We start from the raw sequence: 19,622 nt of genomic DNA, 5'->3' as shown, positions 1-19,622 counted from the left end.
CTAATTTATTCAGGATTAATAATCTAATAACTATTAACAATTAGAAATATTTCAAAAGCATAAATGTCTTCAGTACAAAAATGGTTACATTTGATATTTATTAACTTGGTGGATAAGATTATTCTAAATCCAGTTTAAGGAAAGCCACATGAAAAAACACTGCATCAAGAATCACAGGTGAAACCTAGTTACAGGTAGGTAGTCGTGTTGGTCTGCCGCAGTCGAAAAAAAATAATAAAAAATCCTTCCAGTAGCATCTTAGAGACCAACTAAGTTTGTCACTGGTATGAGCTTTCGTGTGCATGCACACTTCTTCAGACGTTCAAGAGTACATTACATCTCTTTCAGTTGAATGTACATTTCTAGCCACATTCTGATGCCACAAGTAACATGTAAATGCTTTTAAAATGTGTGAATACAGCTGGATTAGGTTACAAACCACTACAACATTTCTTGCAATCTCTGCTGAAGCAATTTGTCTTCTACCCATTTTACATATACACAGTAAATTATATACAGTTAGGATCCTGGGTACATACCAATTCCAAAATAGCTAAGAAGTTTGTTATGTGAATTGACCTTTATTATAAGTGCCACCAGCAAACAGTAAGTTGTACTTTCTGTAGAGGCAGCATCTAGAAAATCCTCACAAAGAGATGAGAATATGGTATGTTGTGTGGAAGGTATATTTAGGATAGAGTAGGAGAGAAGCTTGAAAGAAGAAACTGAAAATCAGTTGGAGCAAAGCATATGAGACGGAGAGCAATGTAGTTTGCTGTGCATGAGAGGTAAAAGGTATGTTAGGATCCAAAAGGCTTTATTTAAAGTTGCTTACTATGTGTGCTTGGGGGCTTTTAACTTCTTCTTTTTTGGTAGCTTCATCCTTCCTCTGGATAAGCTGCCTTGACAGCTCTGGAACAGCATGTTGGAACTTGATCTGATCCAGCTGGGCTCTTCTTATGTGTAAATTGTAAAGCTTTTCTTTGAATACTTCTCTAATTAAAACACAGAAACCATTTCACATAGAAAAATAGTCTGTTAGGGAGACTGTGAGGCATGATAAACCATTTCCCCTGACATGCTACTTTTCCATGTAAATCCCCCCACATGAGGAAACATTAAAAGTGCAACATGTACACACCCATTGCTACCCTAAAGTGGTATATGTTGCCCTTAGGCAGATGATTTACACAAAAGCGCTATTTGTTCTTTCAATAAATTTCACATTACTCCTTCCTAATTTTTCAGGTAAATGAAAGTATGTGTTGGAAAAACATTGAGGTGGTCAGAATAGTACATTTATGTTCAGAACAGGAGCTGCCAGGCTAAGGAGGGGCTAGGGATCAGAACCAATGTATTTGGGTGGGGTAACATCTCAGAACATAATACCTCTATTGTGCTCCACCTGAAGACAATCAGTTTCACAGCATAAATATGTGGATGTCCTCAGAAGTAAGCCCCACCAACTTCAGTTGGGCTTGCCCCCAAGTAAGGATTGTGTATAGGACTCTAGCTTCAGTCAGGGCTATTTCAAATATCTCCCACCCCACACAGAAAGCATTTCCATATAGGAAACATGGAAGTGTGTGAAATAGCCCACATGGCAGCTGAAACCACCCATTTGCTCATTGGGAGGATCTTCCTTCTCCCAAGTCAAAGCTTTTTCTGCTTTTCCACCGCAGCATTTTAATGAAGTTAAGACTCGCACTGAAAACCTTATCATGCTGAAAAACCATTTTGTAGAAGGTATCAATAGGCAGGTCTCCATTTGGATCGGCGTATTTCAGTGTTGTAATTGGAGTGTATAATGTGTTGGTCTGGTGGCGAAAAGGAGGATTTTCGGCCAGAATTATCTTCACTGTATGCTGTAAGAATGAGAAAAGAAGGCATGATAACATTCTGGAATTGCACCAGACTCTGTGTGTGCGCACGCAAATATATTTGGAAGTGGGTGGAGAACGCAAGGAGGAGAAAAAACACAGGGGAATAAAACCAGCACTTTAACTCAATATTGCTATTTGGGTTGCTTATGTTGTTCCAGCGATGATGTTTTGAAAGTGATCTAACTGAAACACACCCACCCACACCCCTCCCTGACTATTTTTAATCTGAAACTTCTGTATCAGTGACACTCTCAGAACATACCCTCAAGATAAGTGTCCCCTACCAGTAATAGAGTACTCCTAGTTTCAAATGTGTTATTTGTTTCTGGAAAAATTGGGACCGAAGAAATAGAATGAAGCTTCCACTATCACCCGCCCACTCACCACCAATTGTGTGCTCACCGCAGGTGTTGCTAACATGTTATTGCCCATCGCCAATCTCCTGTCCACTCACCACCACAGCTGCCAATCCCCCGCACGCTCACTTGCCGCCAATTGCGCTTTTGCCACAGCCATCGCCAACAATCACTAAAGTTATTGAGCTTGGGGAGGGGGCACAACCGATCTCCCCGCCCACTTGCCGCAGACAATTGCCCCCATGCCCCACTATGCATTCAGTATCCATGTATAAGAAGACCCCCAATTTTTGCCTAACATTTTTTTGGCAAAAAACATCATCTTATACACAGAAAAATATGGTACATAACATAGTAACAAAAACACACACCACCGTTTAAAAAGGTCATAGACTGTTAATTAGTCAAAAACCTGGGAGAAGAGGAATGTTTTTGCCTGACGCCTAAAGATATGCAATGAAGATATTATCCACTTGAGCTCATCCTGAACATGCAAGTGATTTCGGTAGGTAAGATGCTCAGACAAAGGTTTGTTGGCACATTGCCTAGTTACATTTAGCATTGGCTAGACTCCTGCTGCCTAAAATGTTATTACTCACATTAACAGAGCCTTGTGAGTACAGATATTTTTAGACTTGGCTATCACTTCCCCCCACTTTCATTGGATTGTAATTTCATCAGAAGCTGATGCTCAGCAATTGCCAGTGGCATAATGTCTCAATGTCTCAAGGCTGGTGAACCATAATTATGTAACCCAGTCTTAAATTCCAAAAAACCTTCTAATGCATTACCTCTGCTATCTCTTCAGCTGTTTGTCCCAGGGTCTGGAAAATTTGCTTGTAATTTTTCAGGTAAATATTTACAAACATGTCTGCTGTTTCTTTATCTGCAGCTGAAAGATCCATGTTCATCCCATCTTCAAACACTTTTCTTTCAAACTCTGTAACTACAGGCCCTGGTTCTATTAAACTTAGACTGTTTGGGAAAATAAAGAAACAGGATATATTGTGTAAGTCATCTACTATACGCAGAAGATGGTAGATGCAAACTTAGTTACTGTGCATAAATTGGCAAAGAATAAAGCCATGCAACATAGTGCTTGATTTTAGCATTAATTTTAATCCATATCCAGAAGTGAACATTCAAAATCAAGGGTTTGTTTTCTTGCATTTGCATCTTGCATTTCACCCTTGCCTTAGTAAAAGGCAAAAGATTTATACAATCTGGGGTCAGCAACCTAAGGCCCATGGGCCACAAGCGGCCCATGGGGGTCGTTTAACCGGCCCATGAGCCACCCCTGAATCGAGCTGCCTGCTCGGCGAGTCCCCGCGTACTATGCTAAACCGGCACAGTGCGGTGTGGGGACTCGCTTCCACTGCATCAGAAATTGCGTCTGTTTAAACGCAGACGCCAGAAATCGCATGTGTGATCCAGCCCATGGAGGAATGTTCGTTGGAGTGAACCAGCCCAGGCGGGGTAAACCTTGCTGACCCCTGTTCTAGACACTCTGCCAGTCAACATCCGTCTGTCTCAAGAGACAATGGAGTGCACCTCCTGGGGTGAAGTCAAAACTGCTGCTTTAGCAGCACCTAAGTAAATTTAAATTAAAGTAATCAATGAGCCAGGCTGATACTTACTTAACTTTAAACTTGAGCGCTTGTATGGCTAAACTTTCACAGAATCCTTCCACCGCAAATTTAGATGCAGCATAAACATCATTGAACAAAATCCCTATAGATTTAAAAAAATAGTGAGTTGTTAATCTTAATAAACCCTGAGCTGATGATGAAACCGTCATGTAAGAGTCTCCGGTGTACCATAAACAACATCAGATCAACATCATTTTATGCTGCCAGCATTACAAATGGTTTTTTATTTAATTAGAGTGAATCACTGTCAAGGCCAAGAACGAGGAACAACAAACGTACATTTATTTTGCCCCTCTTTCACCTCTTGCCCAAAAGATTTTACAACAAAGCTCATTTACTAAATGGGATGAATGCACATGCCATCCTTCTTTCAAATCACCTCCAGTTTTGAGGAAAGGGGATGGAAAAGACACCAGATGGTTCCCATTCCTTAGGTTAGGCAAATGTTTCTAAGTCCATGCAAACCAAAAGAGTTTCAGATAACATTTTGGATAACACGCATCTTGCCGTTGCTTCACCATAAATCTCCAGCCCAGTCCTTTCCTTCAGAAGGGCTTGATGCAACACTTCTGTGCAGTCTTTGCTGTTGCTACGTCACTGTGGCACAACTCCACTGACACAACGTTCTGGGTTACAATGCCACAAATAAGGGCATTGTGTTGCAAGAGCAGACTTTGCTCTTTAGCTGCAGATTGCAGCTCAGTTGCCTATCGGACTAAAATCATCGTCATCATTGATCTTGTTTCTAGTATTTCTTGCCTGAAAACCACAAGCCAGCTATCTGACATTCCTTTACTTGAATAAGGGAGGAAGGAAAAGCCACAAAAATCACTTTCTGCTGAATCAGGAGCAGAGGTAACCAGGGCTGAGATGTTTCAGCGTTCGCAAAACTTCAACTGATGCCAGCGTTAAAAACTGAGGTATGAAAGCTAGGAGCTAAATGGCATCTTAAATCTAGCTTATGGGTGTAATAATGGAATGTCTAGGCACATTTTTGTAACAAGAATACAAAGCTGAAAATGAATGAACTGCAGCTAAAATATTATGTTCATTTTTCACATGATCTAGCCCACCCCCTAATATTCTACGAGGGTCTTTTCTCCAGTCTTCAGTGAGTAGCTGGAAGTGGGGAGACAGAAAAAAGTCCTCCTTCCCTTACACTCTGCAGTTTTAATCTGAAATCTTAGGTGCAATACTGCACCCAGAGCTCAGAAACTGCTTGTGCTAATGAAATTCCTTGATGCAAAATGCACCACCCTAGAACAATGGGAATTTCGAACACTGGCTGATGCAGAATTAATTCTGGGGAAGCACAAAGGCTAAAGGTAGTGTTGCCACTTAAAATGGGATAAAAATGTAGGATGAGATGGCTCTTGAAGAATATGGGAACGTAAGAGCCTTCTGGATCATTGAGCCCAGCATCCTGTTCTCACTGTGGCTAACCAGATGCCTATGTTAGATGCCCATAACCGGGAGCCTATTGCAAGAGTCCTCCTCCTGCGGTTTTCAGCAACTGACATTCAGAAGCATATCTACCTCCAGCCGTGGGATCAGAGCATAGCCATCATTAAACTGCAATACACGCTGCAGTAACTAATTAGATGCAATATTACTTTGCCTTGTACTCCCATGACACTGCTAATAATCACAATATGGCCACTTTTTCTCTTCTTCATGTCGGGAAAAATCTCCTTCAGCAGTCGGACCAACCCAAAGAAGTTTGTATCCATCACGTTTTGCATCTCTTTGATGGTCTGGCATTCAATAGGTCCAACGAGTCCCATGCCGGCATTGCTAACTGTATAAATACAAAACAACAACAACAACAACAACAACAATAAGCCATCATTTGCCACTCAAGTTGCTCTTATTTTTTTCATGTGCAACAAACGTGTGGGACCACCCATTAACTCGGGTCTCTGGCCAGTTTACAACACTAAAACACAACCTACAATAAAAAATGTAAACCATTGCAAATCTGCATCAAAAAGCTAGTAGGAACCCAGCAGCATAAAATCAGTTTAAAACAAGCAAGGGGTGGAAATTAAAAGCACGAAATGTGTAACTTGAAAGGGGAATAAAAATCTTTTCCTTGGCCTTTATGGGGAGGGTATTCCATAAACTAGGCACCACCACCAAAGAGGCCTTCCCCCTTGTCACTACCCATCTCAGCCCATTAAGCAGAGGAACCAGGACAAAGGCTCTTATGATGTCCATCTCAAGGAGCAGGCAGGTGCCTATGGGAGACCGGATCCCAACATACCAGTGCTTTGCCATTCGCACCGGCTTCCAGCCTGTTCCCAGGCCTGATTCAAAGTACTTGTTCTAAGGTTTGAAGCCTTAAATGCCCGGGGACCAGATGACTTGAAGGGTCACCAGCTCCCATCCATCACCTAGTTTTGGACCAGCTGAAATTTCCAGATCATTTGCATCAACCTAGGGCAGTAATAGGGACCCAGGTGGCGCTGTGGTTAAACCACTGAGCCTAGAGCTTGCTGATCAGAAGGTTGGCGGTTCGAATCCCTGTGACGGGGTGAGCTCCCGTTGCTCAGTCCCAGCTCCTGCCAACCTAGCAGTTCGAAAGCACGTCAAAAATGCAAGTAGATAAATAGGAACCGCTACAGCGGGAAGGTAAACGGCGTTTCCATGTGCTGCTCTGGTTTGCCAGAAGCGGCTTTGTCATGCTGGCCACATGACCTGGAAGCTATACGCCGGCTCCCTCGGCCAATAATGCGAGATGAGCGCGCAACCCCAGAGTCGGTCACGACTGGACCTAATGGTCAGGGGTCCCTTTACCTTTACCTAGGGCAGTAATACAACCAGGAGTTACCAGAACCGGCCAGTTATTGAGGATGAAATGAGTGGAACTACCTTGAGCTCCTGGGAGGATTGGTGGGATATAAATGTAACAAATAAATATAAATTTTTACATTTAGCATCATATATACATAAAATGAATGCACCATTGGTATTCATTACTTGCCTAGGATATCAATCCGTCTTCCTGGGATGCTACTGACACACATTTTAATAGATTCTTCACTGCACACATCCAGCTGTTTAATCTCTAAGATGTTTCCAACAGTATTGCCTGCAGCTTCTATCAGTTTATCCTGTTTGGCCAGATCCCGCATTGTAGCATAAACTGCAAAAAAAGGGAAAATAAATATCACATACAGCAGTATTTAGCCTTTCATTTCAGAAAGGTTATGAAAATTAGAACACCGATTACATAAACCTTCAGCTCCAGACTCTAAGGTACTAGAAACACGAATATATTTCCATTTTTAAGAAAAGGCTTACTTCCATACAAGTGGATAGAGGATTGTGACCGTTTTTTAAAAAAGAGAGAGAGAGAGAAATAATCAGCCAACATTAAAAATAGAAATATTCCATCAATTCTAATTTAAACATATAGATTAAAATAAACAGCTCCTGTGTAGCTTTGTTTTAAGAGCAAGCCCCACTAAACTGAGTGGGACTTACTTCTTAATAAGCATAGGACCAGGCTGTAAAATAATGGAGGCTAGTGACATTTGGCTTCTCCAAGAAAGAAAAACCCTTACACTTTTGTTTCTAAAATTAAATTGCAGAGACTGCAAGGATGCAAAGTTGCATCAATCATGCTATGTAAAGCTTTACTACTCAACATAGCTCACACTAGGTAATGTTCAGCAACACAGGTGAGCAAATTAAAGAGAGGAGGTGTTGTTACCTTTGAATCGTTTCTGTTCATCAGTGGCCATTTTTACAGCCAACGCCAGCCCAATTCCTGAGGAGCAACCTGTGATGAGCACAGTTTTTTGAGCCATTGTGGATGGTAACAGATGCGCTGCAACGTTTCCCTTAGACAGTCTGTGGATAGTCTGGTAGCTTTGCAGGACAAAAGTTTAATACTCCCCTGGATGCTTTTATTCACAGGACTTTAGGCGTCAGCAAATCTAAAGGTGCATACCTGTGCATTACAGAGCTAAGAAGATAATCTCCGTATGGACAGCAATAAACAAAAATAGATGTTTGGGCATGGTTATATATAAAGGTTGCATAATCTGATGATGCATTGTAGGGAAGTTAGGCTTCAAGGTTTCAGCAGTTTTTAAACTGAAAATTTGAACAACAAAATATGAAGGGTGGGTTATCAGAATTTAAACAGGTAACAGGACTGGAGATCAACTATACCAAAACCTAGAGGACAAGTTGCAAGTTGTCTTTGCAAATTGCATGCATCCTTCAAATTGGTGCTTTAATTTCAAAAGATCTGAGGCAACTCAAAGACAGTTGCCTCCTTAAAAGAAACTCAGTTGGGGTCTTCAGTCTTGGCAATCCCTATAACTATTATTGTTGGGCACAATCATTGTGGCCAAATTACATTATTGCTGAAGCTATCCTTTTTTTTAGCCAGGTGTTGATGGCTGCTTGGACACTGAAGGACTAGCAGAAACATATCAAGGGGTTCCACAACAGGGACACACCATCAAGGCTATCAAAGAATGTATGGTGGAGGCAGGCCCGGCTGGGGGTTCCTGGTCTTCCCAATTTAAACATGCCACTATGTAACACTTCACATTCAGCATCTAGAAAAGGAAACAACTTCCCTTCTGTTATGTGCTGCAATATCCGTTTTCTGTTAGATTTTCCTGCTGACATTTTTTTTAAACGCCATGTATTTAAAAAAAAGATTCATCATGAGTAAAGGGGGCTTGTTAAGAGCAAAAGGACATATGTAATAGCCCTTGATCTGAATGTTATTGCTAAGGGAGAGGCAGACATGAGAGGCTTATAGAATTATGAATAGCATGGCTTGCCCAGAGATACATTCCTCTGATCTCTTTCTCATAACTGTGGGTCACCCAATAATATTAATTTGCATTGGGTTCAGAAAAACAAAAGGAAGGACTTATTCACACAACACTACCCCAAAGTTCAATACCACAAGGTAAGCTGGTGCCTTTCAGTTTTTTAAAAAAATTAAAATTGGACAAATTTATGGATTTCCACACACCCCCTCTCACATGGTAACTAGTGGGTATGTAATAGAAAAAGCAAGTGATACAATGTGTATTGTTTGTTTATTAATTCAATAATACATTAGCTGAAATATTCAAGTATCAGGAAAATAGTTTTAAATAAACCCAGATTCTTCAAATTTCTCTTTATGAGAACCCCCCCCCCCCACTGTACAAATTACTTCAAAACAGTAATAAAAAATAGAATTGGGGTAAATAGGAAGGGATTATGAGTCACTATGTTTCTCAAATATGTACAGGGTTTGTATAAAATGGCACATCATTATATTCACGAAGACAACAAATCCAACAGCACACTGTTACTTCACAACTTTGTTCCTGAAACAGATATTAACATAGGCATTAACAAATGTGAAATTTATTCAGACCTCAAGTTCTAGTTAAAATGAATTACTGGTCTCATACTAATGACTTGAACAAGCATAATAATCACCCCACTGCCCTCCCCTCACTTGATGCAGAGAAGGCCTTTGATAGGATCTTATTGTCTTCCTGGGTAATTTACAAATAGGATACTCTCCCCGCCCCCCCATTCCTGGTAGTGAGATCAGCAGTATCCATGCAGCTGGTAGGGAACAAGAGATAATCTCATTTGTGGATGACAGTCTACTCACTATCACAAACCCAGAGAGATCCATCCCTACCTTGACAGCTCTCATAAATGATTTTGGACACCTCTTGGGACACAGCATTAACTGGTCTAAATCAGAACTTATGCACTTGATGCTAATATCTATCAAAAGCATTGATTTACATTATTCATAATGCTCTATTTGCAATTACAATCAGGTAAAAACTAATCCTGAAGAAAATTCCTCAAAATGGCTTTCAGGTTTAGGCTGCACTCCTATGCACACTCACCTGATAGGTAAGCATTGAACAATGGAACTTACTTCTGCAAAGGATCATGCTTTTTATTTTTGATCAAGCTAGTGTCCTTTTTTAAAAAAGGGGGACCCTATATGCACTCTTGCTACATTTGTAAAGTCTGTCCTAGAGGAACATTAATTAGTTAATACATCTTAGTAGTCATGCTTGCTCCACAAAATGTAACTCAAAGAGGGAACAATATTATCATTTCCCTGCCCCATCTCCAGACAAAGTGCACTGTGTCCTATTTGCCTAAGAAATACTATGGTACAGAAATACCTACTTGAATTGTCGTTTACATCAGGTGAAAATTATGGACAATTTTCAGAACTCATCTCTTTGTTGATATATTTTAGCATGCCACTAAGAGTTTGGAAGTCACTGCTATCACAAGTCTCATCGTCCTCTACAATGTGTGTCAAAGGATCAAAGGAGGATTCATTTGGACTTTTTGGTGAGTCGTGAATTGTGTCTGTTGGCTTCCTACAAATTAGCAAAGAATCGGATGTAAAAATGTTTTTCGGTTTTAATAAATTTCCATCATCTTTAAAACCTGGATCATTAGTGCTCGCAGATTTTCTCTGACAATGCCTGTCAAAGTCTGGCTCTTGATCTAACCATTGATGAGTGGATATGTTTTGTGGGGCTGATAGTTGCTTGATGCTTTCTGTTCTTTCATGACCTGCAATTCTAGCTTGTAGCCTTGTTAATTCAGATTCCTAAAAATGTAAAGAAACAAATAACTCAACACTTTAAGATAATATTATGCCTTTCACATTAGCTTAGCAATATTTTCACACTACATTCGGTGACAATGTTTTCAGCATTTCCCTGTCCCACTTCATCAGCTGCCATCTACAGAGGGCAGGAAGACACTGAACATGATTGGGCTTCCTATTTCTTATTCTATCTAGATATTATCCAGGAAATGGGAAGACACAGGTCAACAACAGTCACCCCCCAAAAAAAATGTCTAGTCAGGCTCCAAACCAGGAGTGGGGACATTTTAAAGTCCCATAGTTGCATTCCATGGGGGTTGAACACCCATCACAAGTGCAACTAGAGGCAACAGTGTGTGTGGTCCAAGATAGAACTAAGCACAGCAATGGATGGGACTCTTAGCTTTGGATTCCATCATGCAAAAGACAGGTTTCCACACACCCCTACCTTTCCATCTAGCCAAGCAAGAGGCATCATCAAGGACACATTCCAGCCAAGCAAAGACACTCTAGGATGATACAGAGTACAGCCAGTGAGAGGCAGGTTCTGGGGAGACGGGATGTGGTCTGGGGAGTATCAATGGCCAAATAGGCTTGGAGGACCATCTTTGGCCCCCAAGTCTCACAAAAGCCTAATTGCTAAAAATCTTTGTTAGTAAGTATCAGTGAAGGTGGATAATTTTATTAATTTCTCCTTGTACAGGAGATTTTTGTTATGCTGCCTTGTATGTCAAGAAAACACATTCTTGTGCTTACTCACTTTGAGAAGCAGAGCTTCGTTTGCTGCATCAATCATGTCATTTCTGGACTTAAGCTGTTCTTGTAGATTACAGACAGTGCCTTGTGCATCTTCCAGGTCTAGCTTCAGCTGTTGCAATTGCCCATAAAGATGATGAGATTTAGATATCGACTCCTTCCGTTTTGTTTCCTCTGTTTCATGTAAGAGTTTCTGAAGAGATAAAGGTAAGACAACAAATTATATTCAAAACTTTATGATCTGTTTATACTCTAATCTTATAATAGAGGCCTAGAACAAATAGCCTTATTAAGCTAATGTCCCAAATGATACATAATTGCGGAATTTCTTGTTCAAATGACAGTCTCCAAAATCAAATGTTCTGCATCAGTGTTGATTTAGTAATTTGATGAAGGTGCCTGAACTTACGATTGGGAAGGGATGACAAAGATGAATGGTCCTGAAACATTTGGGGAAGGCCTATTACTGAGTAGTACAGCATCTGCTTTGCATGCAGAAGGTCACAGGTTCAATCCCCAGCATCTCTGGGTAGGGCTGGGAGAGAACGCTGCCTAAAATCCTGGAGAGCCACTGGCAATCACTGTAGGTTGGCCAATGGACTGATGGTATAGGGCACCTTCCTATGTTCTCCCTTATTTGCAATGCCAGAATCTAAAGTTTTCCTTTTAAACAAAGGTGCCAAGTAAAGCCTATGGCCAGTCTCTAAAATTCCAAGATAAATATTAACTGTTCAGTTCTCACACATCCAAAAAAATACAACACATGTTGGTAAGAGCAATTTTGTTTTTACCTCTGATGTATACGACTGCTTTAGTGAGTGTATTTCTGCCGAGAGCCTCCTAATCTCCGTTTGCATTCTTGCTTCTAACTGGGCTTCCCGTGCCTGAGCTGCCCCTAGTTGTTCTGCCAAATGATTTGTACGACTTTCCTAAAAGGCAATTATGAAATGAATAATATCAGCAACAATATTTTTATGCATACCTCGGTTTAAGGACGCAATTGGTTCCGGGGAGCCGTTTGCTCCCCGAGCAGTACTTAAACAGAGCACCTCTTCCGTGCGTGCACGAAGTGCTAATTTAGCACTTCTGCACATGCGAGCGCCGCAGAACCGAGAAGTAAACACTTCCGGGTCCGCGGAGTACTCAAACCAAGAGTACTCAAACCGCAGCGGACTTAAACCGAGGTATGACTGTATAGCATTGTCCTCCTTCCTCTATTCCCTTTCTGCTTTCAGGGAACCAATGAACCCCCATTAAAGTGAGGAAGCCATTGTTGCCCAATACACATTAAATTTGGTACAGGAACACTCCTGTATCGGGCCAATTCTGTTGACAGGAAGAACTATGAAAAACGGTTACTTTTTCATGCGAGAGGTGGTTCACTTCTTCCAGTTCAAGAGAGAGCCTATCCACATCTCTCTGAGCTTGAGCCTGTTGACGGCGACTTTCCAGTAGCTCCAAATGGACCTTTTTCATCTGTTCACGTTCTAGTCTCAGCTGCTGACCCAAATCAAGTATTTCTTTTTGCTGTTCTGCCATGAACTTTTCCTGTTCCTCCACCTTCTAAAAGGGGTAAACAATGAGCATTAACAAACCGTAAGCATTTTTACATCCTTTTTTCCATTTTTAACAGACCATTCTGCTGCCATGCCTTATCAGATCCATTATCTGTGTAGCCTCCTGTCCTCACTATGATAAATAATCAGTAGCATATTACGAGACTTAAAAGACCACCATGAGATGAAGGGAAACAAGCAATGAGACCACAATCCTATAGACACTCTCAAATTGATGGATTCAGAGTACAAAAAGCTGCTTGCATGGGAAGGAATACTTGCTAATTATTTCTCCCCCCCCCCCCCCCATCACAGCCCTTGCACCTATAAAAATCTGCTATGAAGCATGGGAGGAGATAAATGAAAATTCAGACACCCCTTGCTTCCTCCAGCAGGAGCCTTCTGTTTACAGAAGAGCAAATCTGGACTCAACCCCTTCCATGAACAGGATACATTTCTTTCCCACCCTTTAAGGCTGATGAAAAATCAGATAGTGACTATAGTCACAGAAAAAACTATTATGCAAATAAAACTTACTTTCTCAATATCTGTTACTTTTTCCTGTTTTCTTCCAGTTTCCTTTTTAAGGCGATTGATCTCTTGATCTTGTTGAAGGATGTTCAACTCTTTCTCCTTAAGTTCACCTTTGGAATGCTGTAGCTTGCTCTCTAAACTCTCAATCTGGCAACAGGGTGTAGGACAGGATTACTTACTAAGAGAATTATCTGTTTTAGGAATTGTAACAACAGCCCCACAGCACATCTTATATACACTATGTGAATTAAACTCTGCAACTTCTGTTTAAAATCTACAGTTGGTCAGTTGAGCAGATTCTGTGACAGTATTTAGCTCTTCCAGTTTAGTTAATGCAATAGTATGTTTCATTAATTGTGGTTCAAGTTGGCTCCTTCCCTTCCATTTTTTACCCTCATGCATATGCAGTTTCAAGAAAGGCATCCTCAGAATGGGCAGGGCCTATAACTGCTGACACCAATAAAAGAAGGGGGTCACCTATGTGGTTGGTACAAAATAATGTTGCAACACCAATGTGTTTCATGTAACTGTTTTGTCTGTCCCACTAATGCAGTGGTAAAATGTACTGATTGTATATAGGCTGCCCAGGTAACATGTGTTGTGAGACTTCTTATAATTTACTTGTGATTATGGCACTGTTCTACTTGTGCAACTGTTATAATTTTATGTACATTAATGGCACAACATGTATTGCTATGTTTAAAAAACTATGTTGTTAGTTAACACACACAGCCCATATACCCTGTTTCTCATATTTTAAGGCATCCCCATAAAATAAGCCATAGCAGGATTTTTAAGCATTCAAGGAATATAAGCCATACCCCGAAAATAAGACATAGTGATAGGCGCAGCAGCAATGCCGGCCGCGGCAGGAGGAGGAGGAAAAAAATAAGACATCCCTTGAAAATAAGCCATAGTGTGTTTTTTTGAGGAAAAAATAAATATAAGACGTGTCTTATAATATGAGAAACACGGTACTGTTTCATGCTTCAAAACTTCCACAAGCTATTATATTAGTAAGGGTTACATTTGACTTCAATACAATATTTTTCACCCAACAATATATAATCAAAGTACCTGTCGGTTGGATTCCTTGATCTGCAACTCTGCTTTTTCCAAATTTCCTTCTAATTTAATTATTTTTTGTTCCAATTCTCCCCTATGCTCACGAACTGACATATCCAACTGTGTAACCTAAAAAGGGGAGAGAGAGAAGGCAAAAACACAAAACAAGTATTAGAAGATGCTTATCATGTATGAAATTATGCACCACAGAGTTGTGGTTATCACTTAGGCTCCCAAAATATGTATGAAGCTTATCAAAATTCATAAATTATACTGATAAAGTTCTAACCTGTGCTGCTCTTTGTTTCAAATCCCAATTCCTTTCTTTTAGTATCTTTTCCATCTCAAGGAGTTCTTGCCTTTTGTTCTCAAGTTCATCCTTGCAGTCTCTGCAATTTAAAATAAAAAATAAAGCATAAGGGTTTCCAATGTAATAGTCCGCAATGGTGATGCAGCTCAGTAACAAGGGTTCAGCCTACCTTAGTTCTTCTGTTAAATTCTCGATAGCAGCATACTTCTCCTCCAGAGCCAACTGTGCTTCCTGTAGCATATTCCGAAGTTCTTGCAGTTGTCTCAAACTAGTTTTTAGCTTCTTAGTGGCATTCTGCAGGTCATGCTCCAGCGTTCCTATTTTCTGCACAGAATCCTTTTGCTGTGTCTCAGCTTGAAGCAGTTTATCTTCTAACTGTTTCACTGTAGTGCATATGGAAAGCAGAAAAGAAAAGGAAGTGTGTGAGTATGTGTGTGTGTAGACTGAGGACTACATACTGAATTCACAGCTGGGTTCTAGCAGTGAAAAGGCTAGCATCTGTTCTAGTCATACATATTAGACAGCTCTACAAAGATTCTACAGCAGGCATCCCCAAACTTCGGCCCTCCAGATGTTTTGGACTACAATTCCCATCATCCCTGACCACTGGTCCTGTTAGCTAGGGATCATGGGAGTTGTAGGCCAAAACATCTGGAGGGCCGCAGTTTGGGGATGCCTGTTCTACAGCCTTGTTCCCTGTGGCTTTCTTTCATGTAGGCTTACCATTCCAATGTATATTATCCCTGAGAAACACATCACATTCATTTCAAAGTAGTTATTGAAAAAGCACAGTAAAGAGACTACCTTGCTGCGTCTTTTTCTGCAATTCTTCATGTTTCTCCTCCAAAGACATTTCCAAGTGGTCCAGCTGTGTTGCTTTAGCGTGACCATCTCGTCTTAAGTGAACTAACTCTTTCTCCATGTCTATTAGCTCATCTTTACATTGATCCATCTCTATCTTAATTTGCCTAAACAAGCAGAATTAGAAAATCTCAATCAGTAACTGAAATATGTGTGTTCTTAATGCTATTCTGAGCAAAATTTGGATCTATGGCACACTGAGTTTGAACTTGAGTATTTAAGAAGTTGGAACTATGTATCTGTCTCCAAGTGAGATGGGTCTGCAACAGCACAATAACCTATATCAGCCTTCCCCAAACTGTTGCCCTCTATATGTTTTGGACCATAACTCCCATCAGCCCCAGCCTGCACAGCTGATGGGAGTTGTAGTCCTTGATGTCTGGAGGGCAGCAAGTTGAGGAAGGTGGGCTTAAGCTACCAGGCCCTTAATGCTTGAACTAACATGCTTAAAAAGTTCTGTTCTAGAAAACTCTTCTTTCAAAAATGATAATTCAGAAAAAGAATTTAAAAGTAATGATATATGCAGTATAGAGATTTAAAAGGACCCATCCACAGAAGAGTATTCTGAACCTACCTGATTGTGCCTGTGAGTTCTGCTATTTTTTGTCTTTTCGAATCAGCTTCTTCAGAGACTACATGGAGATTCTCGGTAGTTTTTCTCAACTCTTCCTCCAAAATTTCCTTCTGTTTTTGAAGTGCTTGCTCTAATTTTAATACCTATTTTTAAAAGGATTTAATAGAGGTAAGTGTGTAGACATACACAGAAAAGCACTGTTGGGCTTCATTTGCAGGTATACATCCCCTGAAACCACAAACACATATACACGTGTGCAAGTTTGTGTATCTAGCTTTATCTTAAAGGCCTTTGATTACTGTTTGCCCAATGGTTATTGTTCCTCTCCTTTGGAAATAATTGTTTTCAAGATACATGTACAATAACAAAAAAATAAATGTCTGTTCACCTTCTAATTCACAGGAAAGAGCATAATTCTCCAGTCAAAAGCCAACTAAGGCATAAAACTACTGAAGAATTACCAAAAAACAGTTCCAACAGAGAAGTTAATTTTAATGTAACAAGATTGCTGTGGAAATGATGGCTTAGAGACTGCTCAAGTGGTACTACTACCCTAAAGTCGATTTTTATTGGTATCAATGAAAATTGTAAAACATCACTCAAACATAATGAAACTAAAGCAGGGAAGTGCATATTTGCACATTCCTAAACACCCTTAACTAAGGAATAAGCGGCAACGAACACAGTGGGACTTCTAAATAATCATGCATAAGATTGTACCTATAGCAACTGCCTATTAATATGCAAATAAGCTTTTACAAACTTCAGAAGAAGAAAATTTGTGCCGTTTGCATAATCCTGTGTAAATCTGACTGCAGGATATAATGTGTACAGACCTATGCTGCACTTGCGCCTTTACAGAGCACATCCAGTGGCAAATACAGGGTGAGTCCTTTAAAAGAGGCCCCGTGGATACAGAGTACACATGTTCCACAGGGGCTCTTTTAAAAGACTCACCCTGTATATAAATAAACTAATTCTATATGGCCAACAGGGCTTTAGGCACGTGTTCCTCAAATAGTAGCCCCTCACACTTCACAGTAAACTATTTTGATAGAGAAAGCATTTTCAAGAGCAGCATATGGCATAACATAATTTTGTTTCCCAAATATACATGGTACATGAAAGTGTATCAAATAGTAACATGGACAATATAAATCCTTTACTGATCATTAACATTTATCACAAAGCCTGTACCTGCTGTTGGAGCTTAATTTGGCTATCTTCTAATTCACAATTCCTAATGCTTTCCTGGTTTAACATTTGCTGCTGCTGCTGCAGTGTTTGCTGCAGAATGAAGTTTTGTTCACTAGTTGACTGAAGATTGTTATTTTTCAACTTTATTTCTTTGTGCAACCGCTGTATCTGGAAACAAATAAAAATGATGAAGGACTAATACTTTTGAGATATGTTCTCAGCTTGCTCCCATTTCATCATTTATAGGAGAGCGGCCTGACAACATACATAAGCTACTGCTAAAACACACATCACAGAATTTCATTATAATATAAAATCAAATTCGCATAGTATGGTCTATATTTGAAAATATGCTTCTATCTAAAAAAAAAAGGAGTAACTTTGGGAAAGACCTACTTCTATTTTAAGATGAATCCTCCTAAATTATTATATCTGCATACTACTGGTACACTTTCTATCCTAAGCTACACTGAAGATTTTAATGCTTCTGTATTTCCTTACATTTCCTACGAGTAAAATATTTACCACAATTAAGCCAATTCTCAAGTAAAACTTTTTTCTGAACAAAGATTCTAATGCCACCACATGGAGCTACCATGATTATGGGCAACTACATGTCTGCCACCTTTAGGCGGGATATAAATATAAATATAAATGTGTGTGTGTGTGTGTGTGCGCAAATTTATTATACACTTACTACTAAAATAGTTTTGAGGGGACTTACGATATAAAAACATAATATATAAAACACAATTAAAACCAAACAAATTGTAATGTACAATTCTAAGAAGCAAAGCAACCCCACCTCCTCTGCAAAATGTTAAGATAATGAGAACCATCTGAAAGGGGTGTGTGGCAGTTAAAATGTCCAGAAGAACACAAAGTTGTTAACAATCTAAGAGGAATGTCTTTGTCTTGTGCATAAACAAATACCCATGTGCACACCCACAATGGACCTCGGGTTTCCTGAACTCGCAGAGGGTGGGAAAGTACTAAGCGAGGGGGGGAAACAGCAGATAGCATGAATACACCCCAGCAAGCACCTCTCACTAATTTGAATGAGAAACATTATGACAGATTTTGGAAACATAAAATTGAAAGCACTCACAGGTGGATGAACCTGCACAAATGTGCTCACATAAAAATGGCCCCTGCGCACATTCAAGCTCTTTTGTAGGCATTAATGACGTAGGCATCAAAAAAGTTTACCTCGTCATTTTTCTTCGCCAGCTGTTTTTCAAATAACACTTTACTTTCTTCGAGATTACTTAAATATACCGCTAGATCTTCCTTGCAGTCATCTAGCGCTGCTTGTAGCTGTCTGACCTAATGAGAATCAAAGGCAGATAAAATTTGGGAAAGAATTGCACTTCTGAAACACCCCCAGAACCCAAAATTGCAATAAAATATGCTACTTTTTGTTATGGGTACAAAGCCAATGTAATTTTAGTTAATATACTGGCAGAAATGTATACCAGTTCTTTAAAATAACAATATCTGAACATATCTTTGAACTGCACAACATTTTAAAATGAAGCGATAATAAGTTATTTGCATGTTTGCATACCCACACAAGTGTTTTTCACAAATTAAAGTTAAATGTAGTGCAGTACTTATTAATTTATTATACCTCAGAGAAAGAGAAACATTTCAGCTGTAGCTCATCTGTACCTCTAATAGCTATGCAGCAGAAGGAATTCATCAGGAGTAGTTTTTCACAATGCAGTATCCCAGGGACTCAAAAACAAAACCCTGCCATAATCCCATCAATGCAATGAATTAAAATTACAAGAACCCTAATGTTGTGGTTCTTGTCTGTAGGTTATACAGATAGAATGTTATTGGGTGTCTCATTCTCTCCCTCAAACATACTTTTCTGTGGGTTGTGGGGAATGGGGCAAACTTCATTTTAAAGTATCATGTGATTATGTTTGGAATTCTCTCCCTGATCTACATGGTGCTACCTCTGTCTCTTCTTTCAAATTCATCCTTAAATCCATCTTTCCTCAAAAACCCTATTGGTTATTTAGCCCTCACCCATAAGGAAAATAAATGTATGTGTACATTTGTTCATATTCAATCTTAATCACCCTTGCCTTTCTTCCCTCCCCGTTTTTTTGTTGGCAGCTCCATGACTCAAAATCTAGATTGTAAGCTCTTCGGAGCAGAGGCTTATCTGTGATGATTGTTAGCATGTAAAGTGTTTTTTTTGTGCTGCGATCATGCTATATAAATAATAATATTAAGGATTAGTTTAATAAACCA

The 19,622-nt window shown here is 39.8% G+C and overlaps 2 protein-coding genes and 1 long non-coding RNA gene across 7 annotated transcripts in view; 1 reads left to right on the top strand and 2 right to left on the bottom strand.

Moving 5' to 3' along the window:
* Positions 1-80: 80 nt before the first annotated feature.
* On the bottom strand, positions 81-7,837 carry LOC118088289 (retinol dehydrogenase 8). The gene is made up of 6 exons (XM_035121724.3): positions 7,604-7,837; positions 6,872-7,033; positions 5,507-5,686; positions 3,877-3,970; positions 3,031-3,214; positions 81-1,865 (listed from the first exon to the last, which is right to left on the bottom strand). Exons 1-6 carry the CDS (start codon positions 7,698-7,700, stop codon positions 1,626-1,628), a joined length of 957 nt encoding a protein of 318 aa, XP_034977615.3. The 5' UTR covers positions 7,701-7,837; the 3' UTR covers positions 81-1,625.
* Positions 4,618-19,107, top strand: LOC118088290 (uncharacterized). Its single transcript, XR_009557874.2, has 4 exons — positions 4,618-4,808; positions 10,142-10,239; positions 11,361-11,467; positions 16,563-19,107. It is a non-coding gene; the product is annotated as an uncharacterized LOC118088290 (long non-coding RNA).
* Positions 8,941-19,622, bottom strand: part of CCDC18 (coiled-coil domain containing 18) — a 28,515-nt gene continuing 17,833 nt past the window's right edge. For 4 of the 5 annotated variants that reach the window (XM_035121720.3, XM_035121722.3, XM_088673138.1 and 1 more), the window contains exons 17-28: positions 18,567-18,683; positions 17,358-17,525; positions 16,161-16,303; positions 15,530-15,693; positions 14,895-15,108; positions 14,705-14,804; positions 14,428-14,544; positions 13,354-13,497; positions 12,620-12,823; positions 12,052-12,189; positions 11,265-11,453; positions 8,941-10,504 (exon numbers count right to left, since the gene is read on the bottom strand). In XM_035121720.3, the coding sequence (XP_034977611.3) occupies positions 10,097-10,504; positions 11,265-11,453; positions 12,052-12,189; positions 12,620-12,823; positions 13,354-13,497; positions 14,428-14,544; positions 14,705-14,804; positions 14,895-15,108; positions 15,530-15,693; positions 16,161-16,303; positions 17,358-17,525; positions 18,567-18,683 (2,106 nt within the window). In that variant the 3' untranslated portion in view covers positions 8,941-10,096. The remainder of the gene's footprint in view (positions 10,505-11,264; positions 11,454-12,051; positions 12,190-12,619; positions 12,824-13,353; positions 13,498-14,427; positions 14,545-14,704; positions 14,805-14,894; positions 15,109-15,529; positions 15,694-16,160; positions 16,304-17,357; positions 17,526-18,566; positions 18,684-19,622) is intronic. The other variant, XM_088673139.1, reaches the window with a different exon arrangement.

Source organism: Zootoca vivipara, chromosome 7 (assembly GCF_965207765.1).
Source record: "Zootoca vivipara chromosome 7, rZooViv2.hap1.1, whole genome shotgun sequence".
Taxonomy (NCBI): domain Eukaryota; kingdom Metazoa; phylum Chordata; class Lepidosauria; order Squamata; family Lacertidae; genus Zootoca; species Zootoca vivipara.
The sequence above is the reverse complement of the archived record's forward strand: the minus strand, read 5'-3'. Positions and strand labels throughout refer to the sequence as shown.

Coding starts and splice junctions, on each gene's coding strand:
- LOC118088289 (XM_035121724.3), bottom strand. CDS start 7,700: ATGGCTCAAAAAACTGTGCTCATCACAGGTTGCTCCTCAGGAATTGGG. Junction 3,215..3,876: donor GCGCTCAAGTTTAAAGTTAA/GTAAGTATCAGC, acceptor TTTCCCAAACAG/TCTAAGTTTAATAGAACCAG. Junction 1,866..3,030: donor CAGCTGAAGAGATAGCAGAG/GTAATGCATTAG, acceptor TCATTCTTACAG/CATACAGTGAAGATAATTCT.